Source organism: Falco punctatus (assembly GCF_963210335.1).
Source record: "Falco punctatus genome assembly, chromosome: 6".
NCBI lineage: Eukaryota > Metazoa > Chordata > Aves > Falconiformes > Falconidae > Falco > Falco punctatus.
The window spans coordinates 61801386-61827648 of record NC_137585.1 but is presented as its reverse complement, the minus strand read 5'-3'; the positions used below and the strand labels follow the sequence as shown (position 1 = coordinate 61827648).

The following is a 26263-nucleotide window of genomic DNA, read 5'->3' as shown; positions in this document are numbered from 1 at the left end:
AAGCAGTGCTTACACTATTATTAAAAAAAGAAAATACATTATTAAAAGTAATACCTGGTTCACAATTAATACTATCAGTAGACACTACTGGACTAATGGCAAAGGGCAATAGACCCAATCCAGAACCTGGCAGAATCATTAGGAATATAAGTTTCTCATGAAATAAAAACATTTATATATATATATGACATTTCATTAATTCTTACACTGCCAACTGCAATTTTTCTTTTAGCAAAACATTATGAGCTTTCCTGTTAGTCTTTCAAATTTAGAAACTGCAGCTGCTTCAAGTCTCACTAAAGATGGCCTAAGATTTGTTACTTTCCTGGTTAACACAAAACTAGAATGATGCTTCCTTGTAAACCAAACTTTTGCAATCATTCTGTCTATGGCAAGGTAAGAATTAAATATATGCACTCACTTTGCATGCATTGAATCAAGCTCTTTCAGAAAGATTATTTGTTCCCATTAAAACCCCAAGGTGTTGCAAGCTCTATTTGTAAGTACTTTTTAACTGCTTCACCACAAGGGCACATGCTTTTAGTTAAAAATAAAACAAAATGAAAATAGAAATAAAATAGCATATAATTCTATGAATTATTTCTGGGTTTTTAGCAGCCATCTCAGCAAGTATTTCTGAAGTATAACGATGCCTTTCCTGAGGCCACAGAATATGGCCAAAATTACAAATCTTCCCGGTCAACAGAAAACCAGTAGCCATTAGTTCTTTAGACTAATTTTCTAAATAAAGTCAACCTAATTTGGGGAGGTGGGGTAGTTAAATATTTTTCAATATAGCTTATCTCATTAGAGAAGGAATATTGACTAGTTAGTGAGATTTTAGTACAATTCTGGTGTGTTACTTTTCTATGCTGGTTCTCATTAAAAAAATATTATCTTGTATTAAGACAGCTTTTATTTTCTATGGTTTGGATACAATAGAACAACAATACTTGTGGTTCACTTTCAAAGCTTTGCATAAGTTGGAAATTTGAGTATTGTTCCATATTTGATAAATATTAAAATTTCCTCTTATGTCACCAAATCATTTACAATACATTGCACTTCTGAATTTTATTTAATAACTGTGCAATATATGGTTATAACTCTGTGACTTCCTATTCAATATTGTTAAGGTTGGTCTAAAAAAGTTCCAAAGACTAATTTGTTTATATATTTGAGCTCTAATGTCGAACACAAAAAAGGCCAAAAAAAAGGGGAGGATTTTCTGTGGCATTCAATAAGTGGCATTCTACACAACAATGTTTTATTTTTATGTATGCATAATTACATATTTTGATAATAAAACCTTTCCCAGTCAAAACTGCAGATAAAGTCAGCTTTTTCTCAAAAGGCTTTTAAAATTGCATAAATTATGAAACCTTTATAGTAAGCTTGCATCACAATTCATCATATTTTACAGTTACACACTCAGAAAATGTGAATGTATTCCTAGATATTAAAAAGTCGATTTTCTATAAGGGTTGCTAACATCACTATTACTATAACTTTTCCTCATTTGGGATGTATTTTTAAAAAAATTATTCCAGTATTTTGGCCCTAGAAAATGCATACTAGTATACTAGTGATACAAAATAGATTGGTAAGTTTGGAACTGTATTTCAAAAGTCATCAAATTCGGAATCAATTTCAGGGGGGAAAATCCTTATCTTTTATGGTGAAAATCATACAGGCAATATTTTAGAGTCAGCTTAGCAATAAAGAGAATGTTTTCATTATTTTAATCGAGATAACTTTTCATCTTCCACGGGGCATGTTTGAAGAGATTTGGTTATACTCCAGAACAATGATGTTAAAAATCACCAAGTCAGCAGCCAAAATTAAGCAAGACCTTTTAATAGGAGTGGTTAGGTAACTATAAAAATTTTATGTGATTTATGGGGGACTGCATGCTTTTTCCTTCTTTATGTCACAGCAACTGAGGTTAAAAAACAAGCCCTCCAAAACCAAAGCCAAACTAGCACATATTGCAGCCTTCTCACTTACAGGTCTTGCAGCAGCCATCATTATACATCTGCACAATTCCTCCATTCTAGGAAAATAAAAGAAGAATATATCAAAAAAGACTGTGCCCAATGCAAAGATGAATTATATCTCAAGAAATTCCATGTTTTAAAGATGTCCAACTAATACAAAACCATTATCACTGAAATCAAGAGAATTACACAGTTATGTATCAGCTGAAGGTTTGGTTCACAAATTCTTTACAGTCTTTGACGTTGACTTATCACTGCTTATCTGATCTCATCTAGTCTCCCTTGAATAAACCACTTAGTTTCTATAAGCATCTTTTCATATCATCCACTACCATCTGTTTCCCCATGATGAGGATAGTTTAAAAAATTCGTATGTGTAACTTTGCTGATGATGTGAAAGGATTTACACTGATAGTATGTCAAGGAGAAAATTAATACCTAATAAGTAGCGCTTTACAACATTAAATATAGATATGTATGTATACACACTTTTGAAAGAGAACGTTAACTGCAGAATTTCAGAACCATTGGTGTGCTCAATTCTTTTCCTCAATTATAGTCTTTGGTTTTGATTTCTGTTAGCTAGAAATGTATGGATGTGAAGAAAATGGCCATATAAAAGAGAGAGGGGTGGGGGGAGAGGCTGTCAGAATGGGTGCAAGCAAGAAACAGGCACCCACAATTTTAGTGCATAACTTAGAACTGCATATCAAGCAGACAACCGAACTGAAACAGCACTCTTACAGTACAGACAAAAGACATTTTTAATCTTCCATCTTCCCATTCTAGCATGCATTTTTTATCCCATTACAGAAAAATTACTGAATAAGTTGTTCAAGAATTTTTTAAATAAGCACTTAAACTCAGCACTTCAAATCCATATTCCTAAATTAGCTTGAGCTGCCTGTCAGAAGAGCTTTTTCCTTGGCTACTGGTTCAAGTCTATGGTCAGCACCTCTGAAAAACAGGTCAGATTGATTCAGGAAGTTAATTTTAGGGCTCCATTCTTTAAAATTGTAATCATTATTACTTAGAAAAGATCCTAATAGGTAGTGACAAAAGGATTCCAGGCAAGAAACTCTAGCATAAAGTAAAAGTAGAAGAGGCATTAATTTCAGATAAAATGCTTTCTTCAGGATTGGAAAAAATAAGGACTTTTTTAAACAAGTGGAATGGATAAGTAGGACTTATGCTAAAGTCCTATAAATTATGCTAAATTTATAATCTGTAGTCAAGCCAGCAATGGTACTTAGCCTCTCTACATGTATATTTGCTTTGTTATTACTTGTAGCTTATATGAAATATATGGTATACTGCAAGTGCAAGAATGATAAGAAATATTACAAAGTTAGAGAGGTATTAAATTAGAAATTAAATTGTAAACAAACACATAATGTATGTAAAACATCCACATTCTTCAAACCAGTTTATATAAGTATGCCAAATTTACATTTTTAGATATATGAAGTAGGTAGATACCCTTTCAGGTGTGACAGATATTTTATGGTATGTTATACAAAGTCTAGTTTAAGAGATAATAAAGTTTATACACACTCTGTCATCTTTCTGATCTTTGCACAACTTAGGGAATTCTTAATATAGCCCACTTTTATATGCAGCATTTCTGAATTTCTTCATCCAATTTATTTAGTGAATGTGTACTATGAACTTGGCAAAGTGTTATTCCAAACAGAAATAAGACATGGTGGTTAGCACTTTATATAATGGTATGACAAGCATGATTCCAATTCCACAATATTTTAAAAGCAGTCATCATTAAGACCCAAAACAAACTTTCACACTTCTCACAAATATTTTGTCAGTCAAAAAGCAAACAGGAACACAGAAAACAAGACTGAATTGCTCGTTTACGTTTTTTTACTTACCACTTCTTTAGTTTAAATAAAGTGCATGAGGTATGCATGTGTTGCCAAGTGTAAGCCAAACTCCAGATCAGTTATTGTCACTTACCTCACCCAAAGTACAAACCTTGGTACACTCCGTGTCATTAAAAGGGGGACAGACAACACTTGATCCCAGTATGATAGCCCCTGCAGCAGTCTTTGTGCACTTGTAGTTAGTGCAGTTGGAGCTCCAGGTGCTTCCTTCCTGAATATATAAACCAAAGCCACTGTCAGGAAATATAAAACATTTCAGCTTTATCTCCAACCTTGAATGTCTGTAAAAGTGGTGCCCTCACACTATGGGTGTCCTAGTGCAGAATTAAGACGCTCTGTGCCAGAAAAAAAGTCTGATAGTTTCTTTTGCTCCAAAAGCAATGGGAGGTATGAACCAAGTTGTGGCCATATCTGAATTTCCTTGTATGTGGATGCTGAAACACATCATCGGGATCCCGAACCGCTGTACTTCAGTTTGCACACTTCCTTTCTGTTGAAACCAGAATGAGAAGAGTAGCCTTGGGAAGAGGGGGACACAGGAGTCCTGATGTGGAATCAGAAGCTCCCAATGCAGCTAATTGACAGTCTATGACTTCGAGTTACAATTTGAACCCTACCCTGCACTTGGAGCATATCCAGCCTTAAGTAAATGCTGACATTTGCATTTCTTTGTGGAAAAGAGTACAAGAGAGAAAATTAAAGAAGGTATTCACCTAGTGTGAAATGGCAGGTCTTTAAATAAACACACTTTTTCCTATCATATGAAGCAAGACTCACAGCATGAGCTAATAAAGAAGTGACTGTCAGACACATGTTTATTGTATCATTATAGTTATTTTCTAGCTCTGTCTAGAGACACTTACCTCATACACAATTAGTGTTCCATTCTCAGTATGAAAAGAGCAGGACACGTTTTGACAGGTACCACAACAAGTATAGTGACTGGAGGAAGGAATATATATTTGATGCTGGAAAGAAAGAAAAGGAAAAAAAAAAAGGGGGGGGGGGGAGCAAAAAAGTATTTTTTAAACATACAGTATATGAAAATTCATTGTTTTCTGGAACTAATAATACCAAGAGAAACAATATATAGATGGATGAATGGATGGATATGTTTATGTATGCTGCTAGAAATTGCCTCTGAAAATAATCCTGGGGACAGAAAATACACATCATCATTGTTAAGTTCTCAAGTTCTGGCTGAGCAAACAGGACTAGCAAAAGTCTTTGCTTTGACTTTTATCCTGATTGTGTAGTTGTGTTCACAAATTGCATCGTTCCTATATTTTAGGAATACTCACAGCTTCACATTGCTGGGAACAGTTCACCATTGTGAAATGCATGGCATTGTATCCTGTGTTCTGATCTTTTTCTTGCAAACACTGCACAGTGTAACAAAGGCCTCCATCCAAATACTGAATCACTGACTGTCCAGGATTCAGTACTGTGACCTCTTGGAAGATGCACACATCATCCTTCTCTAACACCAAAAGAAATAAATGTTACCAGAAGGGGAAAAAAAGCCCCCAGGCAAATTAACAGAATCACTGTGAAGACAAAATTAGGGCAAAGTCCTATGCTCTGCAAAAGTATTTTAACTTCTAGACTTGATTGGTTTGTGGTTTTAACTACCAAACAAGGGGGGAGGAGGTATAACTCATCTTAAGAAAATGCTAGAAAATGGAAAACTGCCTAAAATTGATAATGTTCCTGCTATGGTATTAAAAAAAAAGTACTATTTTTCTTATTTATATATAATATTGAGCGAATAATATAACATTGAGCTAAGTACACTATACAAATTATTCTGCACATCACAAAATGTAGCCTTTCTGTCAATTAAACTAGTATGCCTACAAAATTACCTGTGGGACAGTAATATGCTCAAGCTGTACTCTAACTGTGTTCTTTGCTCCCAGAGGCAGTCTAGCCTGGGCTGCAGTCAGAATAGCAGCATATCTCAGGCACCCCCGTGCACAGCACAGCTGAAATCCAGCCTACACAGGGTAGCTGAGTGATGGAAGGCAGCAGAGGTTTAATCTTAAGACTGGGCACTTACCCTAGCGCTGGCTGGACAGATCTTTTGCTTTGGTGTGAGATGTTGTCTTGTTTGTGGTCAACAGTGGACTAATAGCAGTCACACTACTCACACTCAGCTAAGGTTAACAACCTGTTTCCTGCCTGACTTTCACCAGAAAGGCCATACCTGCCTCTGAAAGCACGGGCAGTTTTTACAACACTCCTACACCCCTCCAGAACAGACACAAAATGGGTTAGAGGCAAAGCATCCTATTGAGAAATGAGAGCATAATTGCATAACTAGATGGACACCCATAAAAACAAGATTAAAGGGTGTTTACATTTGAGAAGGTTATCATGGTCATATTTCTACTTTCTCTGCATGCACATTTTACTAAAAAATAAAATAAAACAACTAGGAATATAGAAAAGTTACCGCAAATGTAGTGAGTGCATCCACAAGCACTGGAAACACTACTATCTATTTTTTTAACTTCTCCCTGAGTATAAAAAGATAAAAGAGTTTGCAAAGTCATGCACAAATAAATGAGTACTAAATAGACATTTTTTCTCTAAAAATGTAAAATATTACTTTAATCACTTCCACCCCTGCTTTCATAAAAGAGAAAAATTGCAATGTACTCAAGAAACAGTAGCACGTTCAGAGTTATTAAATGTATTTATCTCTTTAAAGAGGAGCAAAGTACTTAATTTCCTCTAGGAATGCATATGAATAGCAGAGTCCCTAACCAGCAATTTTTCCTGAGATACAAAGTTATTGAAATAATAAACATATTAGCAAAAGACTGTCTTCTATGAACTTTCTTCCAAAAGATAGGTGAAAGCTATTCAAACTTGCAACACCTGTTTAGGCTTTACATTATGGAGTCTTTATATAAAGGGAAGAGAAGGACAAGCTACAGGCATTTGATAGGGAAAATATCCCTGTCACTGTGGTAGTAATGGGACCCTGAACATTCACTCATAATCATTTTCCAGATTGCTGTCCCTATTATGAGAAAGTATGTGAGGAGCAAAATATTTGTGACTTCTCATATCAGCTAAATTCAATAATATTAAATAATTTTAATCAAAAGCATAAATTATTAACAAAATAACACATTTCTCCAGATGATATGTATGATCATAAAGCTCATTCCTCATTACTTATTAAAAACAATTGGGAATTATTTACATGGAAATCCTTCCAGCATATTGTTTCGAGTCAACATTGAACAGAATAGTATTACAGTTGGTTTTCTTCTTTTGGCATCTTACAACACACCAAGTGAAATTTCCCCAAGGAATAGCTGACAATACTGTGCAGACACCTGATGGAGTTACATGCTTGAGCTGGGGACTGGGAGGTAGTCCCAGCCTGTCCCTATTCAGCCTCATCACCCTTTACAACTAATTGAAACAAGGAATGGAAAGGGAGAGGGTAAGAGAGTTGAACACCATTAATAAATATCTCTAAAGGACAGTGCTTACCAATTTACAGGTCAGCGTAGTAGTGTTTTCACAGCTACATTCTGAGAAGAGAACAAGAAAACTCTATTAGTCAGCTGGTTGTTAAGCTTTTGTTAACAGCAGTGGCTAAGGAGTAAAGCAATAATTACCACAGTGCCATTCTGGACAACAATGCCCAGGTATTTTTTCCTTCACAAGCATCATGTCATCTGTGCAGTTCATAGGAGGCTCAGAACAAAGATTTTCATCGCAAACTAAAAGGGGGGAAAAGACACAAAGGAATTCAATCAAATTTCCTTTGAATTTTCCAGCTTATATTTCTCTTGATAAACTACTTTAAAAATAATGACATTTTAAATAATTATAATTGTGTTGCTTAAGCATTTGAATTATATTTAGAACTTAAAAAAATTAGTATTTTCAAAAGTGCTTTAATTGCCTTAGAGCATGTTTAGATTTTCAAAAAACATCACACAGGAATGATTTAATATTGTTTCTACTTCAGAGTCACTCAAACTGATAACCAGTATCAAAGACAACTAAAATCACAGCTTCTGGAGAACATAGTTTTTTTTCTCCCAGCTACAAATGTGCTGTAAAGCATATTTCTGTACAACAGAGAACAACTGCCCCCCTGGATTGATTCTAATAAGAAAATACCTGCCTGTCTTATTGGAGGTGGCTTACTGGGACTCTGAAAGAAGACCACATAATGAAGATCTAACTTTCTACCTGCCAAAATTTGGAAAAACAGGTGCCAAACACCTTTGCAGAAACTTTCACCTGAGTGCAAGTACTAGGAAAAGGAAAGGACAAAAATATGGAACCACCTGAAGTAAAGGTTACTAAGATCCAAACTTACTGGAAGACAATTTAATTAATTAAAATTACCCAAAGACTGCAATAGGACAAGAGTTAATCTAAATTAAGCAGTTACACCTGTAGACATTACTTCAGAACATAAAGCACAATTTCTGTGCTTTACAAAGCTACCAAAGAGACATTACACTGCCAGTGTTTTTCTTCTGGCTGCTCGTGGTTCAAATGGTAGTCAGCCTAGCAATATTTTAAACACTTGCCCTACTCCTTCCCTTAAAAGCTAAAAGTGCAAAGAAAATGCCGAAACACTAATGAATGGTACAACAGAGGAACAACAACATGGAGGCTGTTTTATTACAGGTGTTTTAATATATGAAAAACTATGTATTTATACTCCAAGGATGGGATTCAGTTCCACATTAATGTATTGGTGCAGAGATCACACTGAAAGAAGCTATATGCTGTTTGATGTACTAAATAACCTCTCCAGACTTCATTGACTGGCTTGGTTACACCACCACTGAGTACACCAAGAACTTTGAACCTATCTCAAATGCAGACACCCTCTTTTTCATGTCTTAATCTCTGTCTAGAGCTCACCCCAAATGTTGAATCAAACCAATCTCCACACACACAGAGTCTGTCATTGTTACTAAATTTGGTAAGATACTGAACTGACAACAGTTACACTTACTGCAGTAGTAATGAGGACAACAGTAATGTATGGTATTAAGGTCCACAGTGAGAATTTCCCCTTCATTACACAAGGGAACAGGCTCAATACAGGATTCACAAACTAGATTTAAAAAAAATATCAGATATTTACAAAGTTTTACATACTAAAAAGTTAGCGCATGAATTCTATTTAACAGACTATATAACAAGTCGTATTATGTTTGGTACTTGGGTAACAGTAACAGCTTTTATGATCTGACATTCAAATACAAAAACATAACAAAGATCAAGTATGATGTTCAAAGGTATGTTGGAAATAAAAGATCGCAAACCCCAAGAATAATTCATGCTAAAGTCAGCCTGACCTGTGTGAAGTCCCACTGTCCTGTCCAAAAATTCCTGGCTTGTTATTAGTTTTAGAACTACAGACTGTTTTTGTAAATACTTAACTATTCCTTAGTTATCCATGAAGATAACAGAGGCTTCTTACCACAGAGATAAGAGAAACAACAGGGATCTTCCTGTTTTGCTTCAACAATAAATTGATCTTCTCTGCAGTCCAGCTGGGAAGCATTGAAACAAACTGAAGGATCACATTCTACAGGACATGAAATAAACACTATTTTAAAAAGAGTCGCAGAAACAATACCAAAACGATAAAGAAAATACATTCTACATCTACTTAGTAAAACTAAATACCACAAATTGACTGTAAATCAAAAGTGACACAAAACACAAACACAAAAATATATTGGAAATTGTGGCTTGGCGCTATTTACAATGTCCCATTCTGTTAACAATCAAAACAACCTGTAAGGCAAATTTTCTTACAATACGTAGTACAAGTGTGGAAATAGTCCCAGTAACTGTATTTTTGTATTTCCCTTACCACATCGGTACTGTGGACAGCAGGATAGGGGGTGGTAGCCTACCACTAATTTTTCATTGGGTTTGCATGTTGGAATAATGGCATCACACAATGACATGTTACATTCTGCGGGATAAAAAACAATCAGTTTTGGACATATTTGAAAGATACAAGTGCAAGTCCTATAGCTCAAGATATTTATACCATCTAGTACAGAGCACCATAAACTAAGAGCAGCCCAAGTCAGTTAAAGTGTACACCATACCATCATGTAGACCCCCAAGCTCAACCCAGGGCTGGTGTAGCTCTATTCATGTGGCACTGTGCAAGTACAGTTATATCCCTCGTAAAGTAGGTATTTGCTTGCTCTGCTTCCTACACATGAAGCCAGCTAAGATGTCACGGTGAAAATATTCCCTAGACAAATTGACAGTACAGTGTTTGTTACAGGTATCTTAACTAATGAGCAAAAGCAGTGTATCAGCTGGACCATTTGTTGTTGTTTTCCTTGAAGATGTTATGAAGAGATAAGCATCTTTTGCTCAACATTTTAGGAGAAATAAATTTATTCCTTTCTTTAACAACCATGGCTAGACAGAATATTAGTATTCAGTGATGAGTTTACAGAATATTGCTTCTGGGTAACAGCAGTAGGTCAGAGGATACTGCTCTTGACACCAAAACACTAATAAGAAAAGTGAACAGGCTCGGATGACTGCCCCAATTACCAAGTACTTCTGTCATCACATATCTATCAATTTCTTTTGAAATTCCACCCAAGAGCTTAAAAATTCATTTTTAACAGAAGTTTTCTTTCATTAATAAAATTATTTCAGTGAGTCAGTTCTTACAAAGAAAAGAAGCCTGCTTTGGTGTCTCAACCAGCCACAAGTACCTAAAAATTACTTCTGAAAAATGTTACCTTGAACCCTGTCTAAAGTTTGTCATCTGTCAGTGAATGTCAAGCACTTGCCTTATACATCTGTTACTGAAAACAAGTGTGGTACGTACCGCAAATTTTCTTTGGGCAGCAAGCGCTCTCTTCAATGACATGGATGATAACTTCCCCTTCTCTTTCACAGAGTGGGGGTGGATCCTCCTTGCATTCAGGTTCTACAGCAACAATGCTTCCATTTTCTAAACAGTTGTACATGCAACAGCTTCTCATGGACCCATTCCAGATCTCCCCAGCAGAGCGGGGTTGTCCTTTGTTATCTGTACACGCTAAGAGAAAAATCATTACGTCCCTTCAACAAACAGAGTGCAGATTTCCTGCAAGCAACTATGAAGTCCGTAAAATAATTGCATAAGACCGCTGTGGAGCATTATGATCAAGGAATCAAGAAAAGATGGTGACCTTATAAACTCCAAATGAACAAATGCTTTGCCATGAGTGAAAATAAATACTGAGCACAATGGAAAGAACCTGCCCATGCTATTCTTTCCTGGGTACTCCAGGAAAGAAAGCCTGAGAGCTATGAAAGAATTATTGTAATTTTTCCCCAACAGGAATACGTCGGCACTGGGTCTTGAATCCAAATGAACTGAAAGCACACACTGTGGTAGCTTGAGATAAACTAGGCTCTGCTGAAGAGAGCTGTACAAGATTCACACTTACTGAGGGCTGATACAGAACTTAAACATTGCTTACACTGAGCTGCAGTTAATATTAGCACATCTGCAAACCACACTGTCCTGCTGCACTTACTACATTTTTCTTCTGGTATACAGAGGCCAGAGTCTGTTCTATGGAGAATAGTGCCATTTTTACACACACAGTCTTCCCTTAGATAGAAACAGGGAGAATCTTCATAAAACCATTTATTCAAGCACGTCTTGGCTTCACAGGGTTGCACACAAGGCTGGTATTCCTTGCCCTCAGGACAACTCAGTGCTGCAAGTCATAAAAATAGGACATTGAATGCTGCTGTTATTCTTGCAGCATTCAATTGGATAAACAGGTAAGAACAAGTAAGTGTATCACAGAAAGCATGCATTTATATTTTTAACAGTACTTTAGGTAAGCAACTCATTCAATCAAGATTAAAACTGATTCATGGAACTTTGACTAAAACAATACATCTTAGGATTTTGTTCCCTGGTTTACTAATAATGTGATAGAACAAGGTGGTACTTAAAATAACAATAGAAAGAAATATATTTTTAACTCATTGCTAAATACTGCAGCAGTGTAATGCCACACTGGGGTATAAAACATAGCTATTTGCTTACAACAGTAATCAGGTGTCCTCCATTTAATGCAGATGTTGAACTTGTTGCATAAAGCCACATATGCAGAAAGAGCATCACACTCGTAATTCCAAAAAAAAGTACTGTTGATCCACATCTTCTCACAAAACTCCTGTGGTGACACCTAGGAACGTATTGTAATTGAGAATTAACAGTAGAAGAGTTTTCTGTAATTAAAATAAATCATTAATTACAAGAAATAATACAGCTGGAAGGGAAAGAAGATCACAAGCAGTGTCTAAAGTAAAGAATACCATTTCGTTCAGAATATTCATTCCACAAAATTAAACTGCCAGAACTTTTTATGCTCATTAGTAGGCACAGAACACAGTCCTAATGAGATGTCACAGTACTTGCAAGAACTTTTGCATTATAGCCCTGTCAGCTAAAAGTCAACAATCTCAGCTAAACACTGCTTCTATACCTTCCATAAATTCCTGTTGTGAACAAATTATTAGCAAGTGCTCTGTTTCTGTGTCTGTAGGACCTGGTAGCCTACATTACTGGGTCTAAATGCAGTTGATGCAACCTATCTGTTTCTTGTTTTGTTTGCATAAGCCTGTAACACAGTGGAAAAGTCAGATTTTGTTTCATTCTGCCTGTTCCCTACTGTGCTGCAGCCCAGCTCTCCCTGTGATTTCAGCAAATCTTCAAGATGTCACTCATTTCTGCCATAAAGTTAATTACACAGATGACTCTGTTATTATCCTTGTACAGTTGCTTCATGCCTGTGAAGCGCACAATACACTCCATCTAATCTGGCTCTGCCACTATCTAATGTATATGAAAGAAAACAAATTTCATAATGGATTAACCAGATTCTTGGCAATTTTGATGCTATGCCAGGTTTTGCTAAAAACCAGGAAAAGATGCAATTGCATTGTGTCTGAGGCTGAGAGTCTTCCTGAGAATATATATGAAGGGGAATTCTGACTATTCAGATTCCTTTTAATTATTTTTAAATGAGATCTGTTAAAACAATAATGAAAAGCATCCTGCTACCCACTGGTGCTACTCTCTCCCCCTTCTCGATTCCAAACTGTTTACCACTGCTCCCTCCCATTAAGTTTCTGTGGCAAATATCTATTAATCTTTTTTTTAAAAAAAAAAACTTCTTTAACCCCTTCCTTTCAGAAGAACTCCCTCCATTTTTTTTCTACCTGGGGAGAGTGAAGAGAGGTCTTGGGAGTTTGAAGGAAGGGGCTCAGCTGCCTGCAGTACCTTTAACAGCATTTGTCTGTCATGAAAACCAGAGAGTAACACAACACAAACCAAGGTGTCTGGACACACCTATCTCTGAGAAAGAAAGGGCCACTTGAGCAATTAATCCTTCTGATTTTTAATTTAGTGGGAAAAGTAAGTCAGACCTCAAGAGATTTGGGGCTTCCTCATTTCCCATTCCAGGAAGCACCTGGGCTGCACTACCCACCTCTAGTGGTAGTCTGCATGCTACAGCTATATCCCCATTAGAAAGGACGGTGTCCAGAAACAGATTGTCATGATTTCTGTAAGAAATGCTACCAAATTGTTAACATAATAATGACTACATCAACATTTGTTTCACTGGAAATTTCTTTAGTCCAATCAGTCTCAGACTGCCTGCGTTGCTGTTGTAGGCAGCAGAAGCATGAGGCTTTCCATTCTAGTGACCAATGTCAAGCATAAAAATAATTTCTGGAATGTGTTGGTGTTGAGATGGTGATTTGGTGTCTCTCCTTTGAGCTTTGCCTGCTAAATAATTTAAGAAACAGCACAATAGCACAGGCATCCATATATATGTGTTTTTATAATGGACAATATTACAAAAGTATTAGAAGCCAACATGACAGACGTATTACAGCAACCCATCCAGCTGTAAACTCATGGAAATAAGAAAACATTACAAATGTGCACATATATCTCACTCTTTTCTTAACTATGCACCTTTTATTTAATTTGCACTTGGAATTTCTCTGATCTGTGTACTCACTTTCTTGTGACAAGGGATGAAAATGCTTCTGTTTAACAGTTCCATACAGTATGTGCAGTTATCTTCAGTACAGTTTCTTACTGGCCTCCTGGTTGTTACATCAAGTGATTTCTCAATTTCCCAGCTCTTAATGAACAGTTCAATTTCCTCCATATTTGTAATTATTGTCTTGTTTTGCATTTTCAGGTCATCAGTAGGGTCTCCATTACACACCCCTGGAGACAGAGCATCATATTCAAAGCACAAACAAACATGCCCCATTATTTCCTTGGGGAAAGAAAAGTGCACTTGATAAGGTAAGCTTAATCAGGCTCACCTGTGAGAATTAGCCAACTGAATTTATAAATGAAGGGAGCAGTATGTCCACTGTAGTTCCAGTTTTCTACTTGTGATTTAAGTTGTCAGCTCAATGGCTTAGCAAAACAAGCAGATCATACGATACAAATAATGATAACTTTCCCCACAATTAATTAACTTTTGAGAAGAACTGCTACCAAAATGTGCTGCTGAGTGTAGCAAACTCATTGACATGGCACCAGATTCTGATCTCATTCTACTGAACAGCGATCAGTTCTATGTGAGTAAAAGTACACAGCTTTCAAATATTCTGCGTGTCACTTACAATTTGACACTGTACTGAAACTTGATTGAACATTCTAAATGCAAGAAGTTATGAAAGGAACCTTTTGATGAACAAAATGCTTTCTCTAGAGAAAATATTTTTCTTACTTAATTTCTTAATACAAAACCACTGCAAAAAAATGCCCCACCCAAACCCCTGACATCCATTGGCTACCTGAATTCATTATTGTATGTATTCAGTTAATTAATCAATGAAAACATATACTTCCTGTAAGCACATAAAAAATCATTAATGGCAAAATTGTAATCCTCATAATACTGATTTACATCCCAGGGACTGATCAGCCAAAATTCCTATATCCTTTTTAAACTTTCCTTCCACACTGCTAACCACACCCTAAGTTCTTGCTTTCACGCTTCCAGCCCTACTTCCCGATAATCTCTAGGGTCCCTTGTTAGAACTGGGCTAGCTTGGCATGAATGCTGTTACTCTCTCAGACAGCATGGAGAAACACAGAAGATGGTATCTGTATGATAAGAAGCATTTGACAGGAGCACAGCTTTCCAGTATTCTTAACACTTCTGCTTCTTGCTGCTGTCCTAATGCTATCCCACAAAACTGTGCTGACGTTAGAATTTGTAGGGCCATACTATAGAACTGCAGAATCAATACAGCTTTAAAAAAGCCAAATTAGCACATAGTCCCATTATTTCATCAGTATGAGAGTGAGAGAATAGGAGGATCCCAGACAGGAACAAACATCAGAGAATAAGAAAGAAGGACTAAAGGAGGCTTCAGGCTTTACTGTGAAATATCAGGTAGAGTAACACTTTATGCACCAGATGTTGGATTTGTCTGCATAGTCTTCCTCTTTTTGTCTTTTCATGGCACAAAGAGTAACTATTCTATCTTCTGTCCTGCCTTTGACCTCATGTCATCCCAGTCTTTTTAGCATGCACAGAGAAGATGGCATAATACTAGGAAAAGATGCAGTACGTGCCAGGGCCAGCATTCGCCTTTTCTCACTAGATCTGGGAGAACTTTCCTTTTGTTCAAGCAGAATACAGCAATTTATTTTAAACACTTAGTTTGTTTATATGCGTATTTAAACCATATCTGAATTGTTTTGTTTGCTTTTACAACTAGAAGCAGTTTAAAAGATTATAAAAAGTTCATTTTCCTGTTCAATGTGGGGTAGATCCTGTAAAATTATGATGCACCAGAAAATGAATATTTATGATAGAATAAAGTAACTCTAAAATACCTGCTTACACACTTCCATGTAATTCATACTGGTAGAGTAACAAAAAGGCTATTAGAGAAGCCTAAAACATGCTAAATTTACTGTCATTATAGTTTAAGTCTGAGACACTGCAGCACAATTTTGGACACTAGATCCAACCTTAAGAAGTCTGAATTTGGATTTACTATCCTCAGGGGATTTGGACCCTTCCCTCCCAAGATACACCTTTTATCAGGATTTGCATAGCAATAAGCTGTCACTGCCATTTTCTCCCACAATCACTGAAATATACTGTCACTATCTGAACTTCTTTAGCGACCGGTTTTCCACTGAAAATTTTTCCCTTTACTTGACTTCAACAATATTCTTAAACACAAGCAGAGAACAGTAAATTTTTTAAAAGTTAATCGGATACAATGATCATTACTTGCTATGCAAGCTGCTTTATTAGCAAGCAGTGCCTTGAAACAGAATTATTGATTCATTGTATTAATTAATAGAATTTCATAAGCCCACCCCAAATAGGATTGGCAGTGTTGCTAATGGGGGTTACAAGGAGAGCTATAAGGACAGCAGTTCACAGACAAAAAAGGGAGGTATAAATATTATTAAATAAGAAAAAAATTGCCACCACAGCCTCACCACAAAGTCCTTCTGTCTTCATTGATGTGTTAGAATGTAATCCATACTGTATATCTATGATGCCTGTAATGTGAGCCCACTTGATGCTAATGCCAGCTGGGGTATTAATGACATACATTGCACCAGTATCCTGAATACTGAGTCCTTCTTTTGAAAATGGTAACGATTGAACTACAGAATCCACTACTACCTAAAATAAACCACATACATTTTAGGGAGAAACAGATTCCAAAGACGTATCTTCTACGTCTTTACATTTTATGGCAAAATATATTTTTTACAACCTCTGCCACATATAATAACATTCACAGTGCTTAAAGCACAGAGCTTCCCATCAGTGACATTTCCTATAACTGTAAAATAAGTAGGCATGAGATAAACAATGATACAGAAATGCCTTCTAATTAATGAAGCAATAAATCTTATTTATCACATATCATATGATAAAACAAAACAAAAAAACCCCACCCTCCCAATTATTCAAATTTATCTGTTCTAACATATTATTGACTAGCAGGAAAGGCAGCCTAAGGATCTATCAAGTCTTGGAACATTTCTGTTTGGTTCTAGGTTTTTTGGAAATATGGTCTCAACTATAAATGCTTTTGCAGCTTCTTTAAAATCTCGATAGAACTTGGAAGAATCATCTTGGATAAATGACATAGAAGTGAAGCATGGTATCAGAAATGTATATTTTTTTGCTTCTAGCATACCATGAATTACTGGGAACCTGAACTGCAAAAGTAATCCTAATCCTGTAGTACATCCGTTATAAATCTAGTCAATTGCATTCTACAACAGAATAGCTCTCCACTGTCTTTTAAAGTGGACACATGCTATATACTGTGATATATACTTACTTTTCTTGCTAAACGATTGATAAGTAATTTATATGTGCGTGTTGTTACATTTAATTTCTTAAAACAGAGTCCTGAAGTGCTTGCAGGGGGAACCTTGAAAGAAAAGTGACAAGTTTAGTTACTATTGTTTTTCTAATTCTGTACCAGTGCTATAAGGATTTTTTTCAATATGTGCAATATTAATGTATTTTACAATTAGTAAAAGAAAAAAGTACTCACTAGATTTCTTATTGAATTTGCACTCTGGAAAACATGAAAAATAGATTAGAAGTGCAATGATAATCAACAGCATTCTTATTTAGCAAAAATAAGTTGACTGTTTTCTTTGTGTTTGAAGTTCTTCTACAATCAGCTTCATAATTAAACTAATATAACATATTCCTTATAAATAATAAAAAATACACATTTCCCTGCTAATGTAGTGCAACTTTCTATTAACTTTTTCTGGAAACTTGATTTACTTGTTAAAGATTTAAATCAAAGGGGTTTATGTGGAAAATAACACAGAAAAGATAACACAATGTCCTGAACAAGTTGAATTAAAAATACCTAGAAATACAATGGCCATGCCAATAAAATCCCCTGCCCTAACTCTGATGTCACTGCTATTTTACCAAGGCATCTTTCTGCACAAGGTTGCAGCTCATATATACCATACCTCAGCTGGCTTTTAACTAAACTTTACCATTGAGAGCAACTCATTACCAGCATTGGGATACTCAGCATATGCTGCAAAGCCCTTTCAAAAACTTTTTAAAAGAACTACAGCTACAGACTTCTAAATGTGAGCTGCATTCACACCTTTAGACCACAACCAAGAAACAGTGAAGAGAGCAATTTAAAAGAAAAACTCTAAAACGTATAAGACTCGGGACTTAAAAAGCAATTGTACAGTTGCCCAGTGAGAGTAGATAAAAGATCAAATAGGGATGGGAAGGAAAGAAGCCTGATGAAGATCCTCATCAGGAACTTTACCCACAAACCAAAGATGGAAATAAAAGCCAATTGTTCAAGGGCTGCATAAATTAGGACTGTGGACGATGCAAAGGAAATGTATGTACAGATTCTAAGGATGAGACTGATCTGAGCTAAACTGGTAGTCTAAAAATAAAGTGGCTGGATCCCCACTGTAGGCAATACAGAGAGTTAGACAACTACAAAGAACAACTTGTCACACTAATCCCAAACTCATTAGTACCTTCCTAAAATGACTACAAAATATTTTTGTGAGTATTCAAAATATTTTAGTATTTTCGCCATATTTTAAAGTATAAATTCAAGGCCTCGAGAAGATTTGTGGGTGGAGAGCCTGAAAGGAGACATGTAGATTCAGAAGTTGTGTCACCCTTGACAATTTAAAAGGAACCTACATTTGAATTTCCTTATAAAATAATATGACATTTACTATTTAACCTGAGATATTTATTTTTTTATCTAGACAGCATGATTAAGCATGGTCCTTGAAAATTAAGTAACTTGACGTTTTTCAATGAGTATGACTTTTATTGGAAAGTTCTAAGTGATACATTTTTGCAGAATTTCATACCTATAACACAAAAATTTAAGAAACTTAAAATTATTGTGGAAATGCAAGAATCTTACCTGATTAGCAGGACATTTTTCAATATGAGCAACAATAATTTCTGCTGGTAACTTGACTAAAATGTAGGAAGCCATATTACAGAGAGCTATGTTGTTTCCATCAAATGTAATAACACTCAGTTCAGACAGTACAGAACATTGACCTAAAAAAGAACTGTCATTTAATGAGGTTACCACAGAACTGAATACTGGGCATTAATAAAACCTTGCAGTTTTAGTAATATTTGCTTTCATACATACATTCATTTATACATTGATGACCTTGATCTGCAGACAGCTTACTGAGCTGTAAGCAGAAGTGAGTGTCTTATGTTACTCAGTGGAAATACCTTAACGTACTGCTATGTGCCCAGCGTAGGGGGGAAAGCTTAAATTGGTGAAAATTTTCACTTAGTCAGTGTTCTACAGGCAAGGTCAATGAATCTGTACATTGTGAGAAAAAATATATGTATTGAAATAGGCATATTTTTGAGATACTGATAATGAGAGACCGATCCATCTTATCTTGAGACAAATATTTAAAAGTGTGATATTGGTGTCAATAATGATACAAAGTTTTTAAGCTGACTGCTCTTTGGCCCTTTTGTTCCCTTTGCAGACAGTCACCTGCCAATTCCTGCAGTTTCCAAGCATGAGTAAAAATTGTAGTTAGAGCTAACTGAAATTTGGGGCTTCTGTCTTTCAGAAAATGCCAGTATTTGATTTTCCTTCACAAAATGTTGAAATATCAACATTTCTACAATAGAAATTCTGAAAAGTCTCAGATGGAAAATGGATGTTCATGTTACAGATTTCATTTCAATGTTTTTATTAAAAATAAAATATTTTTACTCTCTTGAATGTTAATTCAAAGGTACCAGAGTATTCAGTATATTTCATTCTGTTTTGTTGATAAACAGCTCTTTTAAATTCTTTCCAGTATTCAACCTCATAGTCCCACTGTAATAAACCCTTAATTTGTTACTCGAAATTTACAGATCAAGGCTCTATGTTGTATTTAAAAATAAAAGAGTGACTTACAGGGACATTCCCATTCTGGGCAACAACTATCAGTATTAACTTGAACTGGCATTCCTCGAAATCCACAGTCTGGCTTCTGCACATCCTTAGGGCAGTTCCTTGAAAGGTTGTATAGCATCCAACCCATATTAACACACACATATTGGCTACATTTGTCGACAGGTTCAAGGTATCTGGGCTGTCATATACGGAAAAAACAACCAGAATCAACTTTACATTTATTGCCCTTATGAAGTCCAAGTGATTACGCGTTCATCACCCTGCTCTGAGACAGAATCACCAAATCTGTGTGACCTCTCATCAGTTATTTTGGAATTAGTTGCTTTCATGTGGTAGTAACAGGTGACAGTGATGTCCATTCACCCACAGCCTTCCTGTTCCATCTAGCTTTGGGGGAGTGCCCTATGTACAGCATTAAGCATTAAGGCTACATGTTATATTCAGTAATAATCTGAAGCATTTAAAAAAATACAGAATCATCCATAATTTTAAACACAATGACAAAGAAACAAATAGAAAAAAAAGAAAGATGGGGTGAGATTATGCAGAAATCCAAAAATTCCATGGATTACGGCTTTTTCTGCACCTCAAATATATTTCGCTATCTAGAATCAGCACATAGCTTTGAAAGGTGGGGTTTTTGCAGAGCAATACATCCAAGTTGCAAAATGTACCAGGGCAGTATAAGAGCAGTGATACAACAATCCTCTAAGAATAACTGAGTATTTTAAAATATACAAAGAAACACAAAAATAGGAGATATTTAAAATCTCTGGTATTACACGCATAGCATAACAAAATGTATGGAAACCAATATATATTTTAACACATAGGGGCAAGTAAAACTGATCATACCACACATTCAGAAGATGTAGACATCAGTGCATGTATCATTGTATCAAAGGAAGCCTTGTCAGCTACAGCTGTCATTCTTTCTGCGCTTGCCAGAGAAGTTTGTGTCTCCACAGGCTCTGAAGAGGAAGTCAGCACCATTCCACCACTAGAATGAGATAAATCTATTATAGTTCTGGTCTGCAGTTCTGTGGGCTCTGATAAACTGAAATAAGGTTTAATATTTTTCTGTGTTGGGATTTTGGACCAATCTGATGCTGTTACATCTGGGACTCCAGAAAGAGAGAGATTTTTTACTGAGGTGGTATTTCTTGAAAAAGCCACACTCTGAACTGCAGTTACTGTCAAATAAGGCAAGGAAGACTTCTCAGTTGTGGGTGACTTTGTCTTGGTATCATTTCTCTCCTCATGTGAAGTCTGGCCACTTTCAAAACCATCCACAGTTCTTTCAAATGAGGTTGCATATTTAACTTCTGAAGCTGTAAATGAGGTACTCTTCATCTGTGATAATGGACTTGTAGTACCAGTTGTTTTCATGATCATAATTTTGGGAGTTTCTTTAGCACTCTGTGAGGCTTGAGTCACTGCAGATGTAAATAAAAATTTGTGTGACACAGGCACAGGTGTTTCTGTGGTGGTAGGAACTGAAGCTGAAGCCATATAAAACTCCAAATCAGCAACAAAAGAATCAGTGGTTTTTGTAGTAATCCTAGAGACTACAGTAGTGCCAGAAGCAACTAGCAAACTGGCTGAAGAGCTAGGCAGTATTTTTGCAAAAACAGAAGGTGCTTTTAAGGATGTAGTGTTCCCTGTAGTGTTCATGATCAATGGTGTAGTGGATTCAGTGATGATTCCAGCTGATATGGCTGATATTGTTCCATCTTCTTCTGAAGAACTTACCGAAGAACTCTGTTTTCCTAGAGAAACAGTAGAGATATGAGTGGTCTTAGGAGGAGGTGAAGACATAGGGACCCTACTGGACTGGCTTTCTAAAATGGTTTCAGGAGCTGTAGGCATTAGTAAAGAGGGCATTACAATAGGTATCTTTAGTGCTGCTGAAAGGCTCGTAGAAGGGTTTAAAGTGAATGTAGAAAAATCTATAGAAGAAGTTGGAAAGTCTGTAACTGGACTTTTTAAAGTTTCTTCTGTATCTAGAGATGAAACTGATATTTGGGTAGCAGTTATATTTTGTGTTAATGATGGTTTCCTACTGACAATGGGAATCAATTAAGAACTTGTAATATGAGATGTCACATAAGATGGTACTGATGTTGATAATGAGATTGTAGATAAAGATGACAACTTTGTAAGAGAAGGGTCTTTGGGAATGAAAGTGCCTGAACTTTGTGCCACAGAGTCAGTTTTCAATTCCGTGTGTGAACTGCTTGGGTACTCTGTAATTTCTGAAGTGGTTATTAATGTGGCATTTAAAGGTAATTAAAATGTCTTAAGGGGGAAGACTGTAGTCATAATGGATTTTATTGGCTTTTTAGAAATGGATGAGACCAAAAAGGAATCAGTATGCATCATGTATTTATTTTCTGTTGAAGCTTTCCTTGCTACAGACATATCAGAGAGTGTTGGACTGACTAGAAGAGTACTTTTTTGGAAGCAACAGTGACATCTGCCATAGCTTTGGGCTTCAGAGAGTTAGTCAGAGAATGCACTGGTATAGATACTGTGCATGTTACAGAAGAACTCAAAGAAGTGTTTATAGGGATTTGGGAAGCAACCTAAGGTGAAGATACACTCCTTATGGGCAGAGCAGCAGAAACACTGCCTTTTACTAATGGAGATGTCTGCTTGGGAACAGTCACTGGAATTTCCACTGAAGGTAGAAATGGCTTTGGAAAAAAACTAGTTAAAGAACTTGCATTTAATGATATCAGAGAAGTTTTAGACAAGAGTTTAGCTGTTTCAAAATATGAAACTGTGATTAATTGAGGAAAACTTGTCTCCAGGCTTGCAAATCTAGGTGTCATAGGAATATGAGGAGCAGTTGAAGTCAGTGCAGGAAAGGGTGTCGGGCGAACTGCAGCTTGACCAGTGCCAGACCTAGTTCTAACAGACAAACTAGATATAGGAGAAGTAGGTGTGCTTAGTGTCAGCTGTGAACCTAGGAGAAATACAGGTCTTGTGACAGTTGTTCTGCCAGCCAGCAAAGCAGGCAAAGACACTTCAGAGGATACTGCTGCTCCCTTAGAATGACTTACTGAAGGACTCCTACTCTTCCCAATCCCTATGGGCAGCTCAGAAGTAACAAAAGGTGGCTTGAAGGTTAAAGTCGTTAATGCTGAGTTAGGGGGAACAGTTCCTAACTGAGTGGTTAACATTTCGAGCGGAAATGGATCTGCCACTAGGGACATGGGTGTTAATAATGCAGAATGTGTTGGAATAGGACTTGCACTGAGCACGGTTGGTTTAGTTGCTATTGTAATGGGTAAAGTTACAGATGCAGTAGAACTGACAGTATGTGATGTGACTGCTGGTGCTTGAAGAGCAGTTGGAAAATCTGTTGAAGAGATGAGTTTGGAAAGGACAGTAGGGCTGGCTGTGCTGTGAAGTACATCAGAAGGCTCCACTGTACTTGGTAATGAAAATGTTGAATAGGTGGCAGCATTAGATGCTTCCAATGAATGAAAGTCTGTAATGGCCTCTGCTGATATATTCATTCCCCTTAAAGTTGTGTTTGCCTTCATGGTTATTTTGTCTGTCACACCAGTATGAGTTGACTCAGTCCCTGAAGTAACAAATAAAGGAGGTGTCTGAGGAAATCTCTCCATGGTAGCACCCGTGTGAGAGATTAGCAATGAAGGTTTTGTTCCAATTGCTGATTCTGTAGGTGTTACAGGTATGCCTGAAAGGAAAAATGCATGTTTCACTATCTTATATGGATTATTGGTAAAGCAAAATAGCAACATCTATCTCTGCTCAAAAGCCACTGAAATATTAGCAAATCAGAGCATCATTTTGCTGAGAAGATAACTTGCCAATGGTTCTAGGTTCCCTGATTACTTTGAGGAACTCAGCTAACTCAATAATTTTTCTAATTTTCTTTGCAAATGAAGTCGCTAATTTTTTATTATTAGCGAAGCCCTTGATTTTGCAGAACAGTTTTGAAGCAACATGGGTATTCCATGGGAAATTTAGTAAATCCAAAATAGTAAAATATTTGGAATAAATATGATTTTGGAAGGTAGTATAGTATATGAGATAACTTTGTACTAGCAAATATCAAGCATAATGTATTTAATTCAAAACTTGTAAAGTAAAATAAGAGACAGAATTAAAATGTAATTGCTATTTTAAAAGAATATTATATACCCAAAATAAGCAAATTATATGCTAACTTCACACATCAAAAACTACCAAATAGATGTACTGAATTTGTTAGTGGTAGCTTGTCAACTGAAAAGTCTGAACTTTTCACCGCAGAAGTATTTCTTCCATTTGGGATCTTTCTCTCATATACATATGATATGCTAGCAGTATATAGTTAAACATACTTGTGGTGAGTATAACACTATCACAAAAGGTTACATTTAACACACTATTAAACAAATTAAAGAATTCAGATTTAGAAACGGCTTGTTTGGATATAGGAGATCTATTTTGGATGACTGGAAATGGAGTCTATGTCCTACAGATACATTCTTCAAGAGAAGGATGTTCTGGTAAAGCATTTAATAAAAAAAATCTATGTACATTTGATTAAAATATTTCCTGTGATCTCTGGAGTGATTTATAGGGTTAGACTAATATAATAAAACATACTTACAGTCTTCTGGATAGACACATTTAAGTGTGACCTCATCAAGGATCATGTTTTTGGGACAGTATGGCAAGCATCCTTCAACCCTTTAAAATATTGTATAGTTAATTCTAAAACCATGGTAGAAATAATCTTCTATTATTTTACTCTGGCAAAATGAAACATTTGAATGTCTTCCCCATCAGAGTTCTGAGAAGTTTCCAAGGTAATGGTGAAGACAGCATTTTGAGGCATTTTTTAAGGTCAAAAAGACATTGAACAGCACAATTCTGTTTCTATATTGTTAATCATTTTTTTGCATAGGCTGACAAATGTGATAACTTTGGACCATTCTTCTTCCACAACCAGGTGGAAATTCAGATTCCTAAGCAGAAAGGTTTTCCATAGGATGAAGAACTTTTCTACGAGACTGCCATTTTACCCAAATATGTACGTTTGAGATGTTAAAATACTTAGACAGATTCCATAGAAAGTCTCATTCTTGTGCACTTTCAGCACAGGAGAGTGTAGACAAGTCCATCAATTCCCTTACTTTCCATTTTTGGGAGATTTTTAATAAGAAAATCATGATATGAACAACCAGTATGCCTATACGGAAAAAACTAAGAATACCAACAGAGAAAACCAGCAATATTACTAACTTTCCTAATCATAAACTACGTATGCCTAGGGAGGTAGCCTGAAATTTAAAATACAATTTTCCACCCGATTTCGCACCTTGAGGTTTTAGGCATTTTTTCTTTTAGTTTGCTGTGGTTCCATAGCTGCCAAAGATCTGAGGAGGCAGGAAATCTTGTTACTAAGTAACAAGATAACATCAGCCGTGTGAAATCCCTCACGGTCACACCAATGAGCATCTCTTAGTATAAAGTTCCTTCCCCTGACAGGAGAGGGCATAGTCCGCCCGTACTATTCCTACAGGTTTTGCTCTCTGTCTTGTAAACACCAGAAAGATACAGTCATTTACAGCATCATGGGATGCTGATGTAGGATGTGAATATCAATCCATAGAAGGGAATAGCCTTGATTTAATTTAATAGCTTTCTACTTAACAACTACCAGAAGCTAACCCCTGAGCTAAATGCAAACCCGCTTATTCTTCTGTTGGAAGATCACATGTAACCAGGAATGTATACTGTGGGAAATGGGAGGCTTGTTACGGATATTTTCACGTGACTTCTGAGAGTTGCTCACAAGAGTGATACTGACATTTGAATGAGTGGAAAGGAATAGATATGACAGCTGCAGTAATTTTCAGAATACATATGGTATACATGTATTACAAAAAAATTACAGTAGCAATATGAGCTTAATTTTACTTACGGAGGAAGGAATTTACATGCTATTCCTTCAGGATCACTGCATGTTTTAACACAAGGGTTAGCACAGGATTCGTATCGCCATTCACACATTCTTCTATAAGGCACAGACGCACTGAGTTCTGAGGAAGAAGGAAAAGATATTATTTATTGATTGTGTAGTCAAAAAGCTATAAATTTGTAGCCTTTTCTATAATGTACATTGGGTTTTTCCAAAAAATGAAAAAATAAAAACTAAGTACAGTAATTCTTAAGAACTTTAAATAGGTGAGGTTTTGCTCATTTTCAGTTTGAAGTATTTGACATTCAATTAAGTTAAAAGACATCGAAGCTCCAAGGATACAAACAGCTACTCACTTTTACAATATATTCTGTTTAAAAACCTTAAAAATCAGTTAAACGTGG

The 26263-nt window shown here is 36.1% G+C and overlaps 1 protein-coding gene across 10 annotated transcripts in view; it reads right to left on the bottom strand.

Annotated features, from left to right (window-relative positions):
* LOC308065871 (otogelin-like protein) overlaps positions 1 to 26263 on the bottom strand; it is a 104441-nt gene that overhangs the window by 5113 nt on the left and 73065 nt on the right. For 7 of the 10 annotated variants that reach the window (XM_080392468.1, XM_080392472.1, XM_080392471.1 and 4 more), the window contains 24 exons: positions 25863 to 25980; positions 24546 to 24625; positions 23355 to 23624; positions 20771 to 21684; positions 19916 to 20093; positions 18896 to 19038; positions 17513 to 17536; positions 17294 to 17386; positions 16434 to 16623; positions 13966 to 14180; positions 11979 to 12120; positions 11455 to 11640; positions 10758 to 10970; positions 9768 to 9872; positions 9369 to 9476; positions 8898 to 8999; positions 7534 to 7638; positions 7406 to 7446; positions 6351 to 6414; positions 5197 to 5375; positions 4759 to 4863; positions 3969 to 4106; positions 2008 to 2053; positions 55 to 126 (listed from right to left, as the gene is read on the bottom strand). In XM_080392468.1, coding sequence (XP_080248594.1) covers positions 55 to 126; positions 2008 to 2053; positions 3969 to 4106; positions 4759 to 4863; positions 5197 to 5375; positions 6351 to 6414; positions 7406 to 7446; positions 7534 to 7638; positions 8898 to 8999; positions 9369 to 9476; positions 9768 to 9872; positions 10758 to 10970; positions 11455 to 11640; positions 11979 to 12120; positions 13966 to 14180; positions 16434 to 16623; positions 17294 to 17386; positions 17513 to 17536; positions 18896 to 19038; positions 19916 to 20093; positions 20771 to 21684; positions 23355 to 23624; positions 24546 to 24625; positions 25863 to 25980 — 3831 coding nt within the window. The remainder of the gene's footprint in view (positions 1 to 54; positions 127 to 2007; positions 2054 to 3968; positions 4107 to 4758; positions 4864 to 5196; positions 5376 to 6350; positions 6415 to 7405; positions 7447 to 7533; positions 7639 to 8897; positions 9000 to 9368; positions 9477 to 9767; positions 9873 to 10757; positions 10971 to 11454; positions 11641 to 11978; positions 12121 to 13965; positions 14181 to 16433; positions 16624 to 17293; positions 17387 to 17512; positions 17537 to 18895; positions 19039 to 19915; positions 20094 to 20770; positions 21685 to 23354; positions 23625 to 24545; positions 24626 to 25862; positions 25981 to 26263) is intronic. The other 3 variants (XM_080392473.1, XM_080392474.1, XM_080392476.1) reach the window with 3 other exon arrangements.